The sequence below is a fragment of the Brachyhypopomus gauderio genome, chromosome 11, assembly GCF_052324685.1.
Source record: "Brachyhypopomus gauderio isolate BG-103 chromosome 11, BGAUD_0.2, whole genome shotgun sequence".
Lineage (NCBI taxonomy): Eukaryota > Metazoa > Chordata > Actinopteri > Gymnotiformes > Hypopomidae > Brachyhypopomus > Brachyhypopomus gauderio.
Window position 1 is genome coordinate 12,588,155 of NC_135221.1, and position 18,493 is coordinate 12,606,647.

The 18,493-nt window shown below is 42.1% G+C and overlaps 2 protein-coding genes across 4 annotated transcripts; one reads left to right on the plus strand and one right to left on the minus strand.

The window, feature by feature from the left end:
* Window positions 1-533: 533 nt before the first annotated feature.
* fgf6a (fibroblast growth factor 6a) lies at window positions 534-5,516 on the plus strand. Its single transcript, XM_077022018.1, has 3 exons — window positions 534-1,305; window positions 1,810-1,913; window positions 3,013-5,516. The coding sequence occupies exons 1-3, from the start codon at window positions 966-968 to the stop codon at window positions 3,187-3,189; spliced, it is 621 nt and encodes a 206-aa protein (XP_076878133.1). The 5' UTR covers window positions 534-965; the 3' UTR covers window positions 3,190-5,516.
* Window positions 5,517-12,773: 7,257 nt separating this feature from the next.
* On the minus strand, window positions 12,774-17,825 carry tigara (TP53 induced glycolysis regulatory phosphatase a). 3 transcript variants are annotated; one of them, XM_077022022.1, is made up of 6 exons: window positions 17,677-17,825; window positions 17,143-17,180; window positions 16,933-17,021; window positions 16,567-16,644; window positions 16,021-16,131; window positions 12,774-14,731 (listed from the first exon to the last, which is right to left on the minus strand). In XM_077022022.1, exons 1-6 carry the CDS (start codon window positions 17,706-17,708, stop codon window positions 14,345-14,347), a joined length of 735 nt encoding a protein of 244 aa, XP_076878137.1. In that variant the 5' UTR covers window positions 17,709-17,825; the 3' UTR covers window positions 12,774-14,344. The 3 variants fall into 3 exon arrangements, with proteins under 3 accessions (XP_076878137.1, XP_076878136.1, XP_076878135.1); XM_077022021.1 differs by having other exon boundaries at window positions 16,933-17,054; window positions 17,677-17,824; XM_077022020.1 differs by lacking the exon at window positions 17,677-17,825 and having other exon boundaries at window positions 16,933-17,054; window positions 17,143-17,218.
* Between the last annotated feature and the right edge of the window lie 668 nt (window positions 17,826-18,493).

The window sequence follows — 18,493 nt, forward strand, 5'->3', positions numbered from 1 at the left end:
CATGGACCACTGAAACTAGTCACGTCTAGCGCGGGAAACAGCGCCACCTATTGGATACTGTTTTCAGACAGGTTCATGGGCTGCAGGTGAACTATATGCTAATCTGCAAATCATGACGGATAAACTTTTTCCCCGTTATCAACGAACGTAATGGGCATTATTCATAATGTATATAAATTATAAAGTAGTTTGTTATTATTATTATACAACCTTCACAAAATCCTGTATTTGGAGACTGTGAAACCTGTAGACCTAGTGAACAAAAGGCCATAGCTTACATTCATCGTATACCTCAATGAAAAAAAAACTCAAGAAAACGCGCAGGAAGTGTTTTGCGAGGTTGCCGTGACTCTGCGGTGACAAGCGCACTGCTTTTACACCTTCCTTCTAAATAAGGAAGCGACTAGTTTGACATATGACTGCCGATCCAATTTCGGAGCTGCCAAGACTCTCCCATCACGTCCCATGGTCGCCTAATGGCATCCAGCGACCCCACACTCGTCTTTGGCTCCCCTCGCGGACGGACAGCGTTGGGACGAACCGGCCCTGGCACCGCTCCCGTGCAGCTCGCCGCTTATATCGTGCTGGCGCGCAACTTTTCCCTCTGCCCCGTCATCGGCGCTGCGTTATGCGAAGGGGCAGCTGTGAAGTCAGAGTGATGTCATCATAAGGACGGGCAAGGTGAGCTCGCTTTTCTCGTGAGTGAGCGGTGCTCCCCACGCCAGCGTTGCCCACCGAGAGAGGCGCGGAGAAGCAAAACATGGTAATCACCACCACTACCGGCTCAGTCTCCGCTGCGCGCTCTCTCTGCTCATCCCCGCCACCGAGGGGCTGGCATTACAAGCCCGAAGCCCTGACCTGCGTTCCAAAAATAAGCTTCTTCCACCATGCCGAAGGAAGAAAAACAAGAAGAGTGGTATTTTTAGGGTCATTAATTTTGACCACGTGCCCCGAAGGTAAACCGGATGGCCATTGCGCAAAGGCTCCTCATCAGTATGTCCTGCGAGACCAGCACGCACTGGACGTTGACCGCGATTGTTCTCTTGGGCTTTCTGGTCGGGATCGTATCATCTTACCCCATCTCAAGCAGGACTAATGAAACTTCGTTGGAGAGAAGATGGGAGACCCTGTTCTCTCGCTCCGTTTTGGGGATCTCGGGTGAGAAATCGGACCTAACCTGGGAGAGTGACTATTTGCTGGGTATCAAGAGAGTGCGGAGGCTCTACTGCAACGTGGGCATCGGGTTTCACCTCCAGGTCCTCCCAGACGGAAGGATAAACGGTGTACATAATGAGAACCAATACAGTGAGTTGCATCCAGAAATGAAACGCAATAGACGACACACTATACCAGAGGGTGCAAAAAATCGGAAGAGCTTCTGCATCCCAATAATTTTTTGCATGATACCGGCCGCGTGGACAAACAGACATGTGTCCTAAAGGCAAAGACATATCTATTAAAAAACCCCACTGTCCATCATTGCTAAATATTTTCCAAGACTCAAACATGACGCGAATGCTGGGACGAATTTAGAGGCTAACTAAATTTACACTGCGTCCATTTGCGGCTCAGAAAAGAGTGGACTAGTCGTGCACACCCAAATCTGCAGTACCGACAGGATTTCTTCATAGCCCATTACAGTATCAGGAGAATAAGCAGCATGGAACAGAATACAGAACAATGTCATAACAGCCTGCATGTAGCGACCTGCCGGAATCCGTGTCAGAATGCATGTAACAGATGCAAATCATTTCTGTCAATCCCAATCTAATTGCATTATGCGTAACATTTGATTTTTGGTTTGATCAGGTCTAATAGAGATCTCGACCGTAGAGCGAGGAGTGGTTAGTCTATATGGAGTGCAAAGCGAGCTGTTTGTCGCAATGAGCGGCCGAGGAAGGTTATACGGAACGGTAGGTTTACATTTTATTCCTTACTGACAATACGTATTATTGTATTTGCAATATAATATACTTGTGGTCAGACTTGCGTTTTATTGATTTTAGAATGTGGACAGTCATTTTATTTACTGTTCAAAGTGATTAAATGCGCCTTTAATGTTTCCGATCAATATTGCAAGCTTAAATGGTATAAGACAGTCAATACCCATGATTATTTCAATAGTGTCGCATTAGGACTGTCAGCGTATGTTGAATGAAGTATGGGATTGTGTGTTGTGCATAGCTTGAGTTTAGATTTGACCTACATAAAGCAGCGATGCTGCGGGATGTCATAATTAGGCCTAAACCCGACCACCCATATAAACTATACATAGCGAGAGGCGCAGAAAGGCCATCTCTCTTTTTCACCTTCAAGAGTCGGTGCTATATTAACATGTTCAGTGGTAGGCGATAGGCCCGCATTACATTGGAGAGCGCAAGAATGGAAAAAATCAATCAATCAATCAATCAATAAATCTATCTATCTATCTATCTATCTATCTATCTATCTATCTATCTATCTATCTATCTATCTATCTATCTATCTATCTATCTATAATCTGAATTAGATAGATAATGTAGGTTCATGAAGTGAATTATGGAAAAACAAATCTTATAGCTGTTTTATTACTCTGCCATAATCAAGGCAATAAGAACACTGAAGTCGTTTCGAATTAAAAACCTGCATCTGCAGTAATTAGCAGAAACAAACATGTGCGCGTTTCTTTGTTTTACAGTTTAAGTAGGTAAAAGAGCCAATGGAAAGCAAACTATTCATGTGCCAGTTGTTACTTGCTGTAATATAAGTGTCATTCAAGAGGATGAATTATGTTCTGTGCATGAATCTAATGTGATATGTTTTAATTCAGTACATATGGAGTTGAATGAAGTATTAGTCTTTAGTCAAGAAACTGAAAACTAAAACTTAACCTATACTAGAAAAAGGAAAAAAAAAAAGTTTGCTGAGACGTTGACATTTGGGACAGATATGACTTTAGGCTGTGAATGTACTGGAGCTCTGTAGTAGACATCGTGGCTGTGATTGACTAATCATCTCTTCCCTACTCCTTAGAGAGTCTTTCATGATGAGTGCAAGTTCAAGGAGACACTGCTTCCCAACAACTACAACGCCTATGAGTCTTCCATTTATAAGGGCTTCTATATCGCCCTGAGCAAACACGGGCGCCTCAAGAGAGGCCACAAGGCCACGCCGGCTATGACTGTCACACATTTCCTTCCTCGACTATGAGCAAAACTGGCAATAATTCACCCATTTTGCACATGTTGGACATTCTCGCAGGTAACTTATTCATACGTACGTGACTATGGGATGAACTGCTAAAGAACAAATGAAATGAAACACAACATAATATTTATTCTCGTTAATGAAATATATGTATATTTGGGTAGCGAACTTTGTGTCTGACCTTTGTGAAAACGCCATTCTTTGCTGCTTATCATTTCTGTTAGGATTATACGAGTGGCGCAGAGCAGGTTTGGGGTTGGGCTTTTTTTTTTTGTTCATGCTCCATCTCTCTTTTTATGGGTGCTTGCCATTACTGGTGTGTATACCTTCCCCTGTCACTGGAGTGAATAACATCTCCAGCTTTCAGAAGTGAACTGGATATGTTTTATTACCTCAAAGAGCTATGTCCGGACTGAAAAGGTGCGAATGATTCATGCAGGGTGGGGGGGGGGGGGGGGGAAGAAAGAGAGAAATATCCGTTTACTTTAATAATCTGTTCCACCATTTTGCAAAAGGGACAGGGACACGTGAGACTGCTGCACAGTTAGGTGGTGCCTTAGCGTCCTTAACTGTGGCTTACATGCGGCATCCTGTTGTCAGAAACAGAGGCGTCCCTCCTTGGGGGTTTTGCTTCACTTCATATTGTTTCCATACTTGGAACAGTCAGTTCTGGGAGAATCTAGGATCTGTCAGGTATCAGTTGAGGAGGGTCCTCAATCCTCCATAGTGAGAGGCAAAGTCACGAGTCTGGGTGTTTTCCTCATGACTGCCGATCCCCAACGAAAGGTTAGGGTGCTTTCGTTTTGATCTTCTTTAGCATGGCCATTGACCTCAGGACCGGAGCTGTGTTCTGTTTATGAAGTATGAAGTAGAAGGAAAGGAGGTTACGCTGATCTTGGCATTTTATGAGCCAAGATGTGTTTCTAGTCTAGTTATTTTCTGAGTATGGAAACTTTGCTCATTAAGTCAGTTTGAGGAAAGCGACACCTCAGACTACAAACACTGGCACATAGAAAATAAGGATAATTTGTTTTGTTTTCTTTTTCTGTTGTCGGTTGCATTATTTGTTACGCACCACGGTTTCCATGGTGCATAGGCACTGAGCTCATACACATGTTTGCAGTGTGATGTCACTAAATGCAAACTGCAGATGAAATGCCAAACATCAACCCCAAACACAATCTGAAATGTAGAAACCAAGAAGACCATCTACTAAGTTCTTCTGAGCAGTATGAGAATTTAGTCAACAGCATTTAGGCATCATCAGGTCCAATAATTTTATTAGCTTAAGAGTTTGTCAGGGTATTAAAGTACTTGAACTTGGAATATATATTGATTACCCCTCCCCCACCTGACCCTCACCTAAGCACCCACAAGCACAAACACACACATACACACACTTTAACTACCACCTCTGCGTGGACAAAAAAATACAGCATGAAGAAGCCATGGCTACAGGAGGAATGGGTAAATTATTCCTCTTTGTGATTCTAGAACAGGTGACCATAGCGTTTGGGTTCGTGTATTCAGGCGTGCGGGTGGCCACTGGCCTTCACTGGGGTTGCTGTTGGCTCGCTGCACAACGCTCACGTGGGCCGAGGCGGACGCACCCGGGACACCTGGGCCTGCAGAGCTGTAGGCTCGCTGTAGAACGCTCACGTGAGCCGAGGCGGACGCACCCGGGACACCTGGGCCTGCAGAGCTGCTGTAGGTTCACTGCAGAATGCTCACGTGTGCCGAGGTGGACTCGCCCGGGACACCTGGGCCTGCGGAGCTGCTGTAGGCTCGCTGCAGAATGCTCACGTGTGCCGAGGTGGACTCGCCCGGGACACCTGGGCCTGCAGAGCTGCTGTAGGCTCGCTGTAGAACGCTCACGTGATCCGAGGCGGACGCACACGGGACACCTGGGCCTGCAGAGCTGCTGTAGGCTCGCTGTAGAACGCTCACGTGAGCCGAGGCGGACGCACACGGGACACCTGGGCCTGCAGAGCTGCTGTTGGCTCGCTGTAGAACGCTCACGTGAGCCGAGGCGGACGCACACGGGACACCTGGGCCTGCAGAGCTGCTGTTGGCTCGCTATAGAACGCTCACGTGAGTCGAGGCGGATTCACACGTGACACCTGGGTCTGCAGAGCTGCTGTAGGCCAGACTGCTCCCACAGTGTCCGATGCTGAGCACACATCGCTAACAGCAGCAGAAGCGCACGAACAAGTCCTTGACTCGGCTAATGAGCCCTCATGAGAAAAGGTGACTTTTCATTATGTTTAGCCAGCTGTCCGGTTTATAATGACGGTGTGTTTTATATACACAGTGTAATCCAAAATGCATATTATATATATATATATATATATATATATATATATATATATATATATATATATATATATATAAAATGGTTCTTCCCTCAAAAGCGAAAATGACAGCTGTAGTCACTTTTTTGGAGTTATGTAAAGCTGGTCATGATGGATCCTGGACAACTATGCTTTTCTTATTCATTCTACCCTAATATAGGCATGCAATATAATTGTTCTTGATAAAAAAAGTCAGAATTACTGCATTTTAAAGTATGTGATTATTGATTTAAATTTTTTCAAAATTCATCACCCATTTCCTTCTGTCCATTATCAGCAAGGGACTACCCAGCACTAATTACTGCTGACATTGACAGCAAGGTGTGAAAAGCATCTAGCATGGTTTCAGTGCATAATTGTGAACAAACATGTTGTATCTAGAAGATAAACCTTCTTAAAGTAGTTAAAAGTTAACCACCAAGCTACAGAAATGGCTGTGTCTGTTTGCAAGTTTTATTGGATTTCTTGTACTGTATTCACTGTGTCTGCAGCTTTGGAATGGAGCCCCCTAGTGGCGTGAGAGATCCTAGCGAGTGATGCATGTGTTCCTGTGTGTCTGCAGCCTCTTGTAGTGTTCCCGGTTTTGTATTCCTGCACTGAGGGGACTGTGCTTCCTCCAAATTCCCCTCCTCTTTTTTAACATATACCTCACCTTCTGCCTTAGTTCCGATTTGTTGAAATGATTGTAGGACGACAAACTTTTCGCCAATCATTTTGTTCCTAAAATAATAATGAGTCAGAGTTCTAATATATTAAGAAAATGTTTTCCTTTTATTTTTGTACGTATGTGCTGTGCACAGCAGTCAACTGTATTACTGAGATGATAATAAAAGTTTGTTTTGTAGGGGTTGTGTGCTTTCTAAATCTTTTTTTAAATGTCTAATTCTGTACTTGAAAGCTTAATTATACAAGAGGTTCAAGGCTAGAGTTTCACGGGGATTACAAAACCCAAATGTAACTGTAGTCAGATCACCAGCAGCTGGCCAAACTAAGACTTGCTTGAAAGTAGATGACACAGCCCACCACCTTCAGGAGTACATTTATGAAATATGCAATTAAAACAACTACACTAAAACATACATAAAAAGTAAAATCCACATATTTTTAGAACTGACCAGACAATGTTATTATATCACTGATGGATTTACCATGCAAAGAATTAAACCCAAAAAGAGTGTCAGCTCACTGACTGGGGCACATTTCAGTTATATTCTGCCTTCTAAACCACCTGAACTAAACCACTGAGAATGGTGAAACAGGCTAGTGTAGATCAAACATGTGAGCTACCTGGTGAGACCCCAGGAACGGGACGAGCTTTTAGGGATTAAATCTGGCAGTTTGACAGATTAACAGACTTATTAATTAAGTCGGAGTTTCAGTATTTGACACAGTTCACTACTGTCCCCCTTTTTTTTTTTAGAAAGAAATTAATTCTGCTGCTCTATTCTACACCTTACAAGATAAAATGTAATAAAATGACCCTTAAAATAAAAGTACCCATTTTAAGAAGTGTCACGTGAAATACTGCAGATGTCTCCAGAAGACAGATTTTCAGTATGTAGCATACCTACTAATGACCTTTCCTGTATGTTCCCCCAGTCTTCAGATGGAATGCATAGCATCGGAGTTAAACCAGTCTCACTGTGGCCTCTAAGAGGAGACAGCCAATGAAAGGCCAGCTCTCTTTCCTCAGGCAGCAAATAAGAACTTTGGACCCCCCCCCCCCCCCCCCCCCCCATTCAAATAAATAGAGACACAACGGACATCCTGCCCTGTGTTCTAAGCGGTGCCACGCAGGCTGAGTATGGTCCCTGTGCTTCTCCTGTGCTGGGCTGTCCTCAGTCTCCTCAGTCCAGACACATGCCACCCTCTGCGTCTGGCGTCCTCTCTGCCAGGCCATGCTACAGACAACCTTGAAGCACGCAGACTTGTCAAAACAAAGATGTCTGTGCATGCCGGCCTCATGGAGAAACTGTTCAACAAAAGGATGCAGGACTCTATTATTAGAACTTCTAAAGGCAAGTTTGCCGGTTTGTCTGATTTCAGGCAAAATTGCTGATTGGTGTGCTGATGCAACATTTCTCTGTCTGCGATTACACAGGGACTGTTATCTACTTGAAGAACCAAAGTAAAGGTTGCTTCTCTGTTCTGAATATGATGAGCAAAAAGTTCTTATGCTTGGACTCCAAAAGAAATTTGTTCCTATCAGTAAGTAAACGTAGATGTATTTTAGATCTCATTGTTCTAGAGAGGGTATTGGAATGCTACCTTACTCAAATCTGAACTGTATTCTAGATCTTCACATAAGCTCCCAAACATAGAGGCTCTAAAGATACAGGAACTTGTGTGTTTAAGTGGGGTATGTGTAATCACCTGCAGGCAGCCAACAGAAATGAGGACTGCAGGTTTCACCGTGTCAAAAGATGTCAACCTTTCGACACGATTTGCTCCTGTAGGGGAGACATGTGGAACCAGCTTCAGCAGAATAAACCCAACTCATACACGCGTAATTCATCAAAGCCTTCTAGATTTTTCTCGTTAGAGCAACACAAAGAACGAATGCCACGTAGAAAAAGATACAACTGGCACGTGGATCCATCTGACCCTTTAGGATCAGAGAATCCCATTGTGAGAACAATCAGTGATCACAGAGTGAAATACGATCATGGAAGTAATGTCTCCAAGGAGACCATCACTTCCGTTGACGACCCTTTGCAGGTGTTGCTTCCACATAGTCCGCTAAGTCCAAACCTGGAAAAGGACAGGAAAACCCAACAAGTACGGTTCTGAGGGAAGGATGGATCTCTCAGGAGCTTTTCTTTCTTTTCATCATTGTCTTGGCAACAGGCCAGAACCCTGTTTATAGAAGGCCCAATATTTAGCATGTTGCTTCTTAAACACTGCAGTCTTAGTGATGCTACATGCTACGTCTGCCTTCAGGGCATTCAGCCTCTCGCCCATTTTAATGAGTTAACATTTAATCAGGATTAGAGTTTCAAGATAGTGTAGGTCAAGGATTACATGAGTGAAGACAAAACAAATCTTGTAATAATGGGCAGTTTGTACTTCTTGATGCAGATTATGAAGTTACTTTGTTTGCTTCACTTTTCGTGTACCATCATATGTAGGTTTGATGGTGCGGGTCACCTCTATTTATTCAAGTATGTTTTTACCTAGTTATTTATGACATTTTTACGAATACATATTACTTTAAATACTAATCCACACACACCACTTGCATACATCTTGTTTACCTATGACTTTCCAAGTGATATATATATATATATATATATATATATATACACACACACACACACACACACACACATACATATATATATATATATATATATATATATATATATATATATATATATATATTAGTGGTGGGACTTTAACGCGTTAATTTCGATTAATTAATTACAGGAAAATTAACGCACTAAAAAAATTAACGCATTTTAACGCACGATACACTTTTGCATCGTGGAATGTTTCTCAGTGCACGAGTTCCAGGCGTACAGATTATATGGACGCACGATAAGATGAGCATGATGCAGATGACTGAAGAGGCTACGCTGGTGGATGGGAAATTTAAATATAAGAAACTTCCAGATGGAAGTTCAAACAAAAATAGTGTTATTTACACTTTATGTAGGAAGGAGTTCGCTTATCACAGGAGCACTTCCACCCTTCGTTACCACCTCAACGCAAAACATTGCAGCTAAAGCTGGGCGTACACTGTACGATATTTTAAATCGTGTACTCAGCTCCAGCTCAAACTGTACGACTAACTCGTTGCGGAGAGTCGGCTCGTGGAGCTGCTTCAACAGTGCGATACTCTCACGAGGAGCGATTTGAATTTCAAACATGTTTGATATTCTTGCGACGCTGCGATTTCTGATCGGGAGTTGGTCGTGAGGTGTGAATCGCTCCTCGTTTACCTGTGTAAACTATACGATGCACGACACGCGATTGAGCCGAAACGAGTGAAAAATCGGCTGAAAATGGGCCAAAAATCGCAGTGTACGCCCAGCTTAAAGCTGGGCGTACACTGTACGATATTTTAAATCGTGTACTCAGCTCCAGCTCAAACTGTACGACTAAATCGCAGGGTTTAAAAGTTCACAGCTCACGATTCATATACTCACACTATACGACCCGACGCTCTCATGCGATCTCACGAGGAGCGATTTGAATTTCAAACATGTTTGATATTCTTGCGACGCTGCGATTTCTGATCGGGAGTTGGTCGTGAGGTGTGAATCGCTCCTCGTTTACCTGTGTAAACTATACGATGCACGACACGCGATTGAGCAGAAACTCGGCCCGATCGAAAAATAGTCGCACGAGTGAAAAATCGGCTGAAAATGGGCCAAAAATCGCACAGTGTACGCCCAGCTTAACGCGCTGGTCAGTAATAACTTAAGCTGGGCGTACACTGTACGATATTTTAAATCGTATACTCAGCTCCAGCTCAAACTGTACGACTAAATCGCAGGGTTTAAAAGTTCACAGCTCACGATTCATATACTCACACTATACGACCCGACGCTCTCATGCGATCTCACGAGGAGCGATTTGAATTTCAAACATGTTTGATATTGTTGCGACGCTGCGATTTCTGATCGGGAGTTGGTCGTGAGGTGTGAATCGCTCCTCGTTTACCTGTGTAAACTATACGATGCACGACACGCGATTGAGCCGAAATCGGCCCGATCGCAAAAATAGTCGCACGAGTGAAAAATCGGCTGAAAATGGGCCAAACATCGCACAGTGTACGCCCAGCTTTAGCTGCTAAATGTATTCCTAGTACGATAGGGTGACCTAAACGTCCGCATTTCACATCTTGTCTCGGTCGTCCCGGGTTTTTTTATAAAGTGAGGAAATGTCCTGGTTTTTAAAGTACCTTCATTGGACCATTAAAGCCCCCCGCACACAGCGAGCAACTAGCTGAGCAAACGGGCACGCGTGACCGTTTGCTCAGCTAGTTGCTCGCCGTGTGCGGATGCTTGAGACAGAATTCTCTGCCTCTTGAGCCTGTGAGACATTTATCTAACGTGTTTGATATTTTCTGGCACGCGTGCCCGAAATCTCACCGTGTGCGCTCGGCTGAGCAATTTGGCTCAGCAACTTTTCGTCACCAGCCAATTGGAAGCTCGCTTGGAGTCACATGACACTTCAGTGTCACGTGGTACTAACGGTAGCGTAGACCAAAAGAAGAACAAGTTGCGGAGCTGCCGTAACTTGTTCATTATGGAAACTGTAAAATACATTTTTTCTATTACTTTTTTTCTAATAAATACATTTATACAATTTCTGTGTTGTTTTTTGCTAAATCCAAGTCGAGTTGAAGAAGAGCATAGCCCCTGGTAAGTAGTTAACTGGATAGAATACAGCTACATGCAAAAATATATATATCAAATATACATCAAAAGTAGTAATCAAAAGTACAGAAAGAAGTTGAACAGATAATAAATGAGATACAAGAGGAGACAACAACCATGAGATATAAGATAGTTAACATGGCTTATTGCATCGAATTCGGCGATAGAATAAAATAATAATACTTTAATCAATTCGGTGTAGGTTTGCCACCTGTCCCGGTTTTCACGTGACTGTCCCGGTTTTCCTTCTTTTTAATATTCGGTCCCGGCAAAAAAAAAATTAATTTAATGTCCTGTTTTTCACTAGGTTAGTTCAAACGACTATTTAGACTGTTTCTGCACACTTTAAATCTGTCTTTTTTCTCGCTGTGTCCATTTTACACCCCCCGGTAACATTTTACGTTCGCCACCCCCTGTCAACATTTTACACTCGCCACCCACCACCCCGTGTCAGTATGTCTGTTTTGTCAGACAGGTGGTAACCCTAATTCGGTGTCGTCAGTATATGGTGTCTCAACCAAATGAAAATGCTGCTATGTGTTTCATAAACACATGTTTCACGACACCGAATTTATTAAATTATTTTTTTCTTGTTCTATCGCCAAACTCGATGTAATAAGCCATGATAACTATCTTATATCTCATGGTTGTTATTTATTATTTGTTCAACTTCTTTCTTTACTTTTGATTAGTGATGGCCGTTATCGGCGTTAACGCCGAAGTGTCATGTGACTCCAAGCGAGCTTCCAATTGGCTGGTGACGAAAAGTTGCTGAGCCAAATTGCTCAGCCGAGCGCACACGGTGAGATTTCGGGCACGCGTGCCAGAAAATATCAAACACGTTAGATAAATGTCTCACAGGCTCAAGAGGCAGAGAATTCTGTCTCAAGCGTCCGCACACGGCGAGCAACTAGCTGAGCAAACGGGCACGCGTGACCGTTTGCTCAGCTAGTTGCTCGCTGTGTGCGGGGGGCTTAAGACTGGATTAAACTTTCGCGAGTGACCGTAGCGCGCGACTCCGCACGCGTTTATGACGCGTCATATTATTTGTGTTGTTCGCTCTCTGTGGTCGAAGATAAAGGCTTACAAGACGCGCTGCACATTGCGTCAACTGATGCAAGTTATGAACTACCGTCCAGGGGTGAGTTTCCCAAAACGTTCTTAGCACCAAGTACTTCTTAACTTCGTACGTAAGAACGAGGGAAAAAAAAACAGGTTATTGTGAAAGGGAAGTAAAACAGGTTATTGTGAAGAGCGCCACAAATGTGGCTCTGACTGGGGATCACTGGACCTCTGTTAGCAACAAGAATGATCTTTGTGTGACAGCTCATATTATAGATGATGAATGGAAGATCCAGTCATTTGCTTTGAGCATGCAGAAGACCACTTCTAGGCACTATGGAGATGCCTGTGGCAGAGGCCTGGGAAATTTAAGAAAATTATACCATCTAAAATGGTATTAAAAAACATCTTCTGTTACTTCAATTCTTCCAATATCCTGAGCAAAACTGCCAAAATTAAACAACATTTTGGTCAAAATTTCCAATGTTCTGAACTGTTTTCTGCACTCATATATTGGTCTGTGTAGTAGACTGGTGGAAAAATAAACAAGATGTTGAAGTTTGATTATGTTCATTGATTCATTCATCATTCAAACTTAAATTAATATTTCTCATGTTAAATACTGAAATGCGATTAAAATGCGATTAATTTCGATTAATTAATTACAAAGCTTCCGATTAATTCGATTAATTTTTTTAATCGCGTCCCACCCCTAATATATATATAATTTATATACACATATATATAACACTTTGAAAGTTGTAGGTAAACAAGATGTATGCAAGTGGTATATATATATATAGGCTTTTATTTTGTACACCAAAAATAAACCTATGTTTAAAATAAAACTGTTTGGGCTGTCTGGTAGTATTTACTCATAACATTCTTCTCAATTGTGATGCTAATTTAAAAAGATATCTTTATTGCATAATACTATTCTGTTAACCTAGTCATATTTGTGGACTTTCAGCTCTCCAAACTCAAAAAATAAAAGTGCACCATTGCTTCTAATATGTTTATGTGGGTTTTTAAAAAGCAAAACACATTGAAAATAAAAGAGGGCAAATTCTTAACTGGACCTCTGTGATGTAATGACAAGGTGAGAATGTTCTTATTTGTGATTATGCAGAGAAACTGGCGTTGAGCCTAAACAAATGTACCTTTCACAGGCTCACGTTAGGTACACTCATCAAATCAATCAACAAAACGAGAGAAACAGCTCACAGGGAAACATCAGGGAGACATGCAGGCCGCATGGTACTGAACCGCAGGAAAACTCTGTAGAGTCATCAGTGCTTATCACAGCGACAGTATTTACATTGCAATTGTAAAGTGACATCACTTTGAGCATTAAAAGATTACGATCATATAGCAGTGCCAGGAACTAGGAACCTCAGACTTATGGTTTAGCCAAGACGTCGTTTTGGGGAGTTCTACCAATTTTTCCAACTTTCCTCACTGACGGATTCTGTACCTACGTAAACATATAATACATACAGTGGATATAAACTAAATATAAATATACTGAAAGTGTATTCATTATATTAATAGATATTTTACAAAGGTGCAAATGTGTCGAGATGATAATATCATATTTCAAACAACAAATAGAAAGCTTTTTTTCTGGAACAAAGGTCAATGGTTTAAAGTCAAATCTCTTTGGCAGGAACATTTGGGGCCTTAAAGTAAACACAACTTACTTAACATCCCTCAGACACAGGAAGTCTGGCTAAGAGGTAAGAGTTCATCACTGGTGTTACCACAGGCTGATCCCGACCAAACTAAATGAATCCATCAGCTTATGACGTGTGCTAGAAAATGCACTACATCTAAATAAACTTGACTGACATCTTTAGCCTAGCAATGCTTTGCACAAGGCTCCCATGTGCTCATTCTCCATGCCAGGATTGTGATATCGTAATTCTTTTTGTACATAGCAAAAAGGAAAAATGAAATTATTTCACACAGTCCACTAATTTTTTTGTAAATGTATCATTTTAGACACTATTGTGTATTTTTGAGCTAAATCATATAATAAAATTCCAACGTTCAGTGCTCTCCATTAGCAAAACTAATATAAAGTGACAAAGTACTTCTGCTTCAGTGATTTTGGTGAAATATAAGGGAACACTTTGAAATGTTTCCTTTCAGAGGAAATATAGTTTGAATCCTAACAATAGATTCAGTTTCGAATAAGTAACACTGCAAGGAAACCTCTGTGTGGCAATTTCAGGTCAGTAAACAGCTTTAGAGGCGTACAGACAATAGCACTTAAATATTGCATTTTGCAAGAAGAAATTAACAGGACTTGTAAACATTGTAATCCCAGCAGATCCTGAGCTTCTCTCTGATGCTAGACTTTTACTCAGCCTTGATGTGGTCTGTACGGTTGACAAACACACACTTCATACTGGAGAGCAACTCTGCATCGTCAAATTTCAACGTTACAATGAACCGGCACATCCCCGTGTTTGAGCAGGCTGAGAACAGCTGCCTCGCGTCTGACCCGAGCGGCACAGAGCAGCCAAGGTCCTCGATGAAATATCGCACCGCCACCCGCATGTAGGCACCATGGCTCACCACAAGAGCGTGTGCAGGCACGCTCCGGACGCCATCATCTGGACAACCCACCAGAGGGCTGTCATTTTCAGGCCGCTGGGCTTTGTCGTCCCAAGATATTTTGTCTTGATGGTGGTCAGCCATTAGCTGGAACATGGATTTAAGAAAGGCGCTGACCCGTACCTTCACCTGAGAGGAAGGAGACAGATGTGATAGCGCCGAGCAAATCAAGTTTAGTAAAAGAGCACGATAAAATCATAAAGGATAAAAAACTAAACTAAATCAAAATATACAATTCTAAATAAAAGAATAATGATTTAATGTAACAAAAAAGAAAACAGAAATGTTAATTTTATTTTACTTTTAAATTTTCTGGCCAGAAACCAAATTAAGCTGGACTGAAACAACTATCTAAGAAGTTTTAGAGTCGTAGAGTTGTTTGAAAACTACTTTCTCAGTTATCAGGCTTATTAATGGGAGGTTTAAAGGGACATGCAGACTGTGTTTATTAAGAACTTAATTACTACAGTTTTAAGCAACTAGAGGGAAAATTGCTGGAGGAGAGTGCTAGTTAATATTTGCTTAAATATTCATATTCATATTTTGGAAGCTAATAATATTTTTTTATAAAGCAGTACAAAGAGTGTGAAGTTGGTGAGTGTGCAGTTTCAGCTGCCACACTATTTCCTGGGGAGTTTTATAGACAACAGCACTAAATCAAAACATAAAAATTCATCCACTTCTGTGCAGTGACGGACACTGGCTAATATTCTTGATGTAGCGGCTGCAGAAAGTTTTGAACTCATCTCAGTCTAAGAAATCCCTCAACAAATGTAATATGTATATGTAGAGATTGTAGATATGAAGTCGCTGTTTACAGATGCAACATGTATTTCGAGGCTCTAATGATAATCCAGACAGGATTAAGAATGTCCTGAGTCCAGTTCTCAGCGTTGGTGACGTTACAGTATGGACCCTGCAGATATCTGCAAGTACGCGCTGTGCTAGTGCTGCTATCAGCAGTGTTTACTGGGCATGGTGTGTTATGGATGAGCAAAGGTGATGAAGGACGATGTTGGTGCTGCAGTCTTGAAGAAGAGATGAAGAGGTGCGGTGGGTGGGGGTTTGGGGGGGGAGTGGGGGGTGAGAATGAACTATATCATCACGGCGTTCACCCCAGGGCTGAAACACTGCTGTGGTGTGTGCCTGAGGTGTGGTACTTGTTGTGGCTGCCTTACGTTGCCACATTGCGTTGCCCTTGCTATCATTCAGCTTCATGGTCATTGTCACTCAGAACTGAACAGATGCCCGTGTACAGGCGAGTAGTACGGTGGTGGTACCACAACTACCAGGAATTGTTAACAGGTGTGGTATACACACACACACACCCATCCATCCATCCATCCATACACACACACACACACACACACACACACACACACACACACACACACACACACACACACACACACACACACCTGTTCCACGGTCTCTCCGTGTGGAGGGGTGTACTCTGGGACTGGCTGGCCTGCTTCTTCAGCCATTTTCTTCATGTCCTGTACTCTGCCTCCTTCAGCAATGCCGAAGCTCTGTAGAACATTGCAGCTCATACCACACCACTCACGGCCCTCCATTTTCAAAATATCACATGTGGCCCAGAATGCAGAGGTGTGGTGCCTAAGTGGCGGGAAACCACTGCACACGACTCTGCACCTAGTTAACTTGGTTAACTCCCATCTCTGACATGCCTGATTTGTTACATGATTGGCTGATCACAGACCATGCAACCACCCCGTCCAAGTTGCTGTTGCTAAATCATAGCTTGCTATGGTTCCCCGGGTCAGAGGTTAAAAAGCAGACAACTGTGCTAATAAGTGTGATAATTGTGCTAATTGTGATAATTGTGATAATTGTGCAACTGTGCTAATAAGGGTGATATTTTGATACAGTAATAACTACTTATTTGATTATTTTCCTATCAAGATTGTTTACAAGCTTTCAAGAATATGAGCACATGCACTTACCCTTTCTTTAAGTAAAGGATCGACCACAAGGGCTAAATCATTGCAAGTCTTATTTTTCCTAATAATAATTTTTGCGGTCTGGAGGGTGAGAAGATGCACAGTGAAAAGTCTCTCTCTCTCTCTCTCACACACACACACACACACACACACACACACACACACAGTTAATTAAACATTTTTAAAGGCAGAGATCCAAAATCATGAAACAAAAAATAACAAGTGTAACCATTTTAGACTGCAAGTCAAATTATCTCGCTCATCTGACTGGAATTTAGGTTGGTATCTAAAGTTTTCTGTGTATGATTCAGAAGCGCCCCCTAGCGGTCCCGTACCAATTCTGCATTACTTCCCTTTCACACAGCACACCTGCTTGGCACGTTTCATGTCACTGACAAAAACATCAGAGAAACGGACATCTTGAAGGTAGTGTCCGGCAGCTTCTGATTGCTGTATCCCTGTTTCAGACAGAGGGGAGTCAATCCCCTGGCCTAATAAAACAGCAGAATAATGAAACAGCCTTAATAAATCAGGTTGACAGAAAATGTACCCGGTTTGTCATAAACATACGCATTTTACCTTGAAGCAGCCCATCCTTGTTGTACTGCGTCTCGCCACTGGTAAACAGAGTCAAAATACGTGAGGTAAACATCATGGGTTATTAGTAGCCAGGTAGGCTACATATGACATAACTGTACAAACGTACTTTGCTGACCTTCTAAAACATAATAGAACCAAATGTGGTCAACATAGCCTTCGCTGGGCGGGTGTTTCTCAGTTTTCTGTCGTTATGCTTATTTTATCACATTACGGTGGGGCCTTTAAATGGCTCTGACTTGGTTGTAGTCTAGCAGTGACCTTTACAAAGACGCTGCAGACTACTACAGTATGCATGGGGGTAGGGACTGGATATAGTGTGCCAACAGTATCAGAAACACACAGAAACATGCAGCTTCAACCAACCCAGCCGACTATTCGATTAACTGTAGACTCTCGTTCACTTTTCCCGGTAATATAATGTTTACACCGGCTAACTATCAGAGGGAACTGCGGGTTGGTTAATCGCATCGACAGAAATAGCGAGAATAAAAAAAAACATGACATTCAACTTACTGTCGGACTATTGTTAAACCGAAAGACAGCATTAGCCTGATTAGTGAACGCAGGAATTAGGATGAGGTAGAACGTATCCAGCCCTCAGGCCAACTTGTCCCTGTATTGGATCTGTTTTGCGACGATAGTAGATTTCGATAAAGAATTTGATTGGCTGAAAATGCACGCACGTGTCTGGGTTGGAAACGCCTGTAGATTTTGGTGCTACCGCTAGGTGGCGGCATTTCGACATAGCGTCTAACCTCCCGTCTTATCTCAACGGGATTAAGCGCGACAGTGTGCATTTACAGGATTTTTTTTTGTTTTCTTTTGTTTTCAGTTCACCTGTCATGTCAGAGAGAGGAATGTGTACGCGGTATCAGTTTTAAGTGAGATGATATTGCGTCTGTATGTCAATCGTTTTAAGGTTAATAGTTTTATGTACGTAGTGAACTGATACTAAAGTTTTGGGAACGACTTTATTTGATCGCGTTTTATATATATATAGTATATAGCATATCATGAGTGTGTTGTTTAAAAAGTATATATATATATATATATATATATATATATATATATATATATATATATATATATATATATATATATATGTGTGTGTGTGTGTGTGTGTGTGTGTGTGTGTATTTATACATTTTTTTTTACAGTGAAATGCTCTATATTCCAGCTGCTTTGTGAGCTGGGATAAGATCGCGCAGGGTCAGACCGTTGTACAGCCACCCAAACATATCACCTTCATCTAAAAAGAATATTTTTTCATACTCCTGGGTTTAGTGAAGGATAATTTAATAATTCATTAGGGCTGTTACACACCCATTCT